Raw genomic sequence first — 5,120 nt, 5'->3', positions numbered from 1 at the left:
ATGTACGATGCTATAGACCACCTTAACCACTTAAACAAAAACGAAAGAATGGACTCTTCGCTTTGAATTAAAGCCAACTGTTCGAACTGCTGCAGTTACAACCCATAAAGACAAAACACTATATAAGCAATATAAGTCTTTACGAATTTAAGTCAAGCGAACATGATGTATTTACATAGGAAATTTCTCTGTCAAGTGCATTGTAGCAAACTCTATATAGACTGGCAACTCAATAGGAGTAGCAGCAGGGTAAAAAATTTGAAGAATTTTGAATGTCTCGGTGGCCGCTCAACTTATCTACCATAACCCATGTTTTTTCAAAACTGAAATCATGAGGAAACTTATAATTGCCCTTGCTCCTGTCCAGCCGGTCCCACATACAGCCTTAAAAACAGAACACCTGCCATGTTGCCCTTTCAAGTTTCAACCCCCACCCACAGGCCACAGCGCACACACACAGTATCTTTGGATGGAAAGCGAAAACCCTCCAACCAGGCTCCAGTAAGAGCCACCTGCACCGGCTATCATTAAAGCAATCAGTCCAGGCGTTAAGACAATCAGCCCTCCTAATCCCACCCTAATCAGCTCCTCCACCTCCCAAATCTGCCATTATATCCCAAGATTCCCTGCTCACTCTATTTCTACAGCTTCTAGTACTCTCCGCACAAGCAGCCCCATCCATGATAGTGCTGCCTCTGAGCTAAGGTGCTCTCACCTACCCACCCGCTCACCCTGACCCCAGTCCCCGCCGGCGATGGCCGCAATGCCGGCGCCGGCAGCGGGCTTGGCCGTCCTGGTGCTCTTCGCCGCCGCCCTGCCGGCCCTTTCTGCCGATGACCTCAACACCGACGCACAGGCGCTGCAGGCGCTGCGCTCGGCGGTCGGCCGCTCCGCGCTGCCATCGTGGAACAGCACCACGCCCACGTGCCAGTGGCAGGGCGTCACCTGCGAGAGCGGCCGCGTCGTCGAGCTCCGCCTCCCGGGGGCCGGGCTCATGGGCAACCTCCCCTCGGGCGTGCTCGGCAACCTGTCGGCGCTCCGCACGCTGTCCCTCCGGTACAACGCGCTCACGGGGCCCATCCCCGACGACCTCTCCCGCCTGTCCGAGCTCCGGGCGATCTACTTCCAGCACAACAGCTTCTCTGGCGAGGTCCCAGCGTCGCTGTTCGAGCTCAAGAACCTCGTGAGGCTGGACATCGCAGGGAACAAGTTCAGCGGCAAGATCTCGCCGGACTTCAACAAGCTGATCCGCCTCGGGACGCTGTACATGGACGGGAACAGCTTCACCGGTGAGATCCCAAAGCTGCAGCTGCCTGCATTGGAGCAGTTCAACGTGTCGTACAACCAGCTCAACGGGTCCATCCCCAACACGCTCCGGAAGATGCCGAAAGACTCGTTCTTAGGCAACACGGGCCTCTGCGGCGGTCCACTCGGCCTGTGCCCCGGCGAGTCCGCGCCCACGGCGGCCGGGTCGCCGGAGTCGCAGCCAGGCGCGGGCGGCGCAGCCGACGTCGGTGGCGGCAAGAAGAAGAAGCTCTCCGGCGGCGCCATCGCTGGCATTGCCATCGGCTCCGTGTTCGGCGTGCTGCTCTTGCTCGCCCTGCTTTTCTTCCTCTGCCGGAAGAGGTCTAGCGCGCCCCGGTCGGCGGCGGCGGTGGAGAAGGGGCAGGAACTCGGCATGGGGCCGATGGATGTCGAGCCAAAGGGACAGAACGGCTCAGCATCAGCAGGTGGCGCAGGCAGCCACAACGGCTCTGCGGCGGCCATGGCAGTTCCTGCCGCCGCCGCCGCCGCCGCTACGGCGGCAGCGAAGACCGGCGGGTCGACCGGGTCCAAGAAGCTCATCTTCTTCGGCCCCATGGCGGCGGCCCCGCCGTTCGACCTCGAGGACCTGCTGCGCGCTTCAGCGGAGGTGCTGGGGAAGGGCGCGTTCGGGACGGCGTACAAGGCGGTGATGGAGAACGGGTCCGCCGTGGCGGTGAAACGGCTCAAGGACGTGGACCTCCCGGAGCCTGAGTTCCGGGAGCGCATCGCGGTCATAGGCGCAGTGCAGCACGAGCTGGTGGTGCCCCTCCGCGCCTACTACTTCAGCAAGGACGAGAAGCTCCTCGTATACGACTACATGTCCATGGGCAGCCTCTCCGCCCTGCTGCACGGTAAAAATTCCCCCTTCCACCATTTTTACCGTTTCTTCCTGACGAGTTCGTTACCCCGTACTGTCGGTGGGTGCCGGGTGGGTTGGGCAAGGACGATCGTTTCGCCATACACATTACACAGCCTGGCAATATTCTGTGACAGGTAAAGGAGGCAGAAAAATCCGTCCATCCCGTTCTCCTACTTTGGGCCCGGTGTTTGGTTTGGTCCGCATTCGTGGCGGCCCTCAATCAATTCGCTGGCCCAGGTTGCCGGCCTAGCCCCATCCGGCATCCGGTCCCCTTGCAACCGAGCCCCGCCCCCCCGGGGGGTGCTGCTTGTTTTCCGTCATGCCAGCCATGGCGCGGCGTAGTTGCTGTGTCGCTGCGAACGAACCAACCGCTTGCTAGCAATTGGTTATAGCGGCATTGGCAGCTAGCCATAATATAAACTAGTTTAAGGCCAGACATGATAACCATGACTGGTCAATTCGAGGCGAGCCACCCACCCACTCCGGTCTTGCTTGTCCTTTGAACACTTTTTTATACGAAGGCTTCCATTCCATAGGACCGTATAAATGTGTCTTTGGTTAGATGTATGAGTAAGGATAGAAGAAAGCGGCCATAATTTTTATAGTGCTTAGTTGAGAGTTACATGGGAGCGACGTAAACACCTGATGACTTTTTAATGGCGGTGTGATTCAAAAAAGCGAGGGGACGGTGTCGTTTCCGTCTCATCCTAATTTAATATCAAACCAAACATATAATAAATGGACCTGCAAAACACTGTTTTATACTACATACTAGTTTACAGAGTGAAATTTAAAATAGAGAGTAAGATAAATAATATACTGAATCATCTTATATTTTTTTAAACTCTATAAACATTACAATTTATAATACAAAACAATGTTTTTTATTGTCATATACACGGTCTGCCGAGTATGGTCGTAAATACTGAGCTCTGAATCAACAAGAGATTCGTCGCGGTGCATGTTTGGTTCATTGACTAAGGGCCTGATTGTTTACCCCCATGAATTATATAATCTAGATTATTTTTGGAGGATTATATAATCTGGATTATATAATCTGAGTAGCCCTGTTTGTTTACCCAGATTATTTGAGTTGTTAATAGGATTCTTTTATATGAGGAAGACAAGAATGCAGCTAAGGGCCTGTTTGTTTACCCAGATTATAATGGTAATGGTGGGTAATTTCTAAGAAACTTGAAAGGGTAGTGAGGAAGTGGGAAAAAATAATCTGAAATAAGCACCTCCTCACTTGCTTATGGATTATCATAATCCAAGGGGTTAGATTATATAATCTGGACAAATAAGCTGGATTGTTTGTTTGCCTCTTAGGATTATTTAATCCAGATTATATAATCTGGGGGTAAACAAACAGGCCCTAACTTACCACACTTTGTCTAAATTTTCTGTCTAAAGTTATTTATTCAATTCGAACGATTAACCTTAGTCAAAGTGTGTCACATTTAGCCATAAACCTAAATGACACTAAGTCTCAAGCCAAGTTGCGCATGTGAGCCGGTGTCCGGAGTTGCAGGCCGGGCCGGGTAGGGTAGTTTCGCTGATCCATGTGACATTAGTTGGCGCCACTGTTCCTCTTCCAGGTCTTCCTCGGGATTCCTTCCTCTCTCTTCCCGCGCCAATTATTAGCCTCGCGTACGTACGGGATTTTAAAGATCCATTCAAAAAGTCCGGACCGCCGGCCAGATGGCACCGGGTGCGTGAGACGTGTAACCGAAGCAATCTGTACGCGCCGCAGTAATTGGCATCGACCGTGAATTTTATCGAGCAGCTGACATTCCTGTGACGTGGTGCCGATCTCGTGGTTATGTTATGTTTCTTCCTCTTGGTGTGACGCAGGGAACCGCGCCTCCGGCCGGACGCCGCTGGACTGGGAGACGCGGTCGGCGGTCGCGCTGGCGGCGGCTCGCGGCGTGGCGCACATCCACTCCACGGGGCCCACGGCGTCGCACGGCAACATCAAGTCCTCCAACGTCCTTCTCACCAAGAACTACGAGGCGCGCGTGTCGGACCACGGCCTCCCCACGCTCGTCGGCCCCTCCTTCTCGCCCACCAGGGTGTCCGGCTACCGCGCACCGGAGGTCACCGACATCCGCCGCGTCTCGCAGAAGGCCGACGTCTACAGCTTCGGCGTCCTCCTGCTGGAGCTGCTCACGGGGAAGGCGCCCACGCACGCCGTCGTCAACGAGGAGGGGCTCGACCTGCCGCGCTGGGTGCAGTCCGTCGTGCGGGAGGAGTGGACCGCCGAGGTGTTCGACCAGGAGCTCCTCAGGTACCAAAACGTCGAGGAGGAGATGGTGCAGCTCCTCCAGCTCGCCATCGACTGCTCCGCGCAGCACCCCGACAGGAGGCCCGCCATGTCCGAGGTGGCCACGCGGATCGACGAGATCCGCCGCTCCAGCCTCGGCGACCGGCAGGTGGCCGACAGCGCCGAAGGCGACGAGCCATCTCTATAACCGCCATAGCAGTAGCTCCTCCCCTGATCCACCATCACACGTACTGTGTCAATCTCAGTGAATGAAAATTGCTTAGTTCTTTGCATGGATCGATATTGCTCTTGCTTCACATCAGCAACTTGTGCATGTATGCTTTTTCTCTTTTTCTTCTCTTCTTTATCTTTTTTTTTGGCCTCTTTCTCACGGGCTTTGATGATTCTATTCTATAGCACATGTCACTGTACTCTTTTATTCTTGGAAAGCAACATTTGGTGATGCCTTACTTGTAGCGATCTAAGACCAGCACCATTGCCAGCTGCACTAGTGCTGTATTGTTTGCTCTACTAAAAAAATACGCGCGAAATGAAACGAATCGTTCCTGGACCATGGTAGCTCGGCTTTCATTGCCAAGTCTTGCTTCACATCAACAACCTCTGTTGTCTTGGTTGTTAGGGGGAGGTGATGGTTGTTGGCCTGGCCATTCTCGATCTAGCGTGATTAACCTA

The 5,120-nt window shown here is 54.0% G+C and overlaps 1 protein-coding gene across 1 annotated transcript; it reads left to right on the top strand.

The window, feature by feature from the left end:
* The first annotated feature begins 349 nt into the window (after positions 1–349).
* On the top strand, positions 350–4,903 carry LOC103639428 (probable inactive receptor kinase). Its single transcript, XM_008662171.4, has 2 exons — positions 350–2,156; positions 4,019–4,903. The coding sequence occupies exons 1-2, from the start codon at positions 755–757 to the stop codon at positions 4,633–4,635; spliced, it is 2,019 nt and encodes a 672-aa protein (XP_008660393.1). The 5' UTR covers positions 350–754; the 3' UTR covers positions 4,636–4,903.
* Positions 4,904–5,120: the final 217 nt, after the last annotated feature.

This window comes from Zea mays, chromosome 9 (genome assembly GCF_902167145.1).
Source record: "Zea mays cultivar B73 chromosome 9, Zm-B73-REFERENCE-NAM-5.0, whole genome shotgun sequence".
Classification (NCBI taxonomy): Eukaryota; Viridiplantae; Streptophyta; class Magnoliopsida; order Poales; family Poaceae; genus Zea; species Zea mays.
The sequence above is the reverse complement of the archived record's forward strand: the minus strand, read 5'-3'. Positions and strand labels throughout refer to the sequence as shown.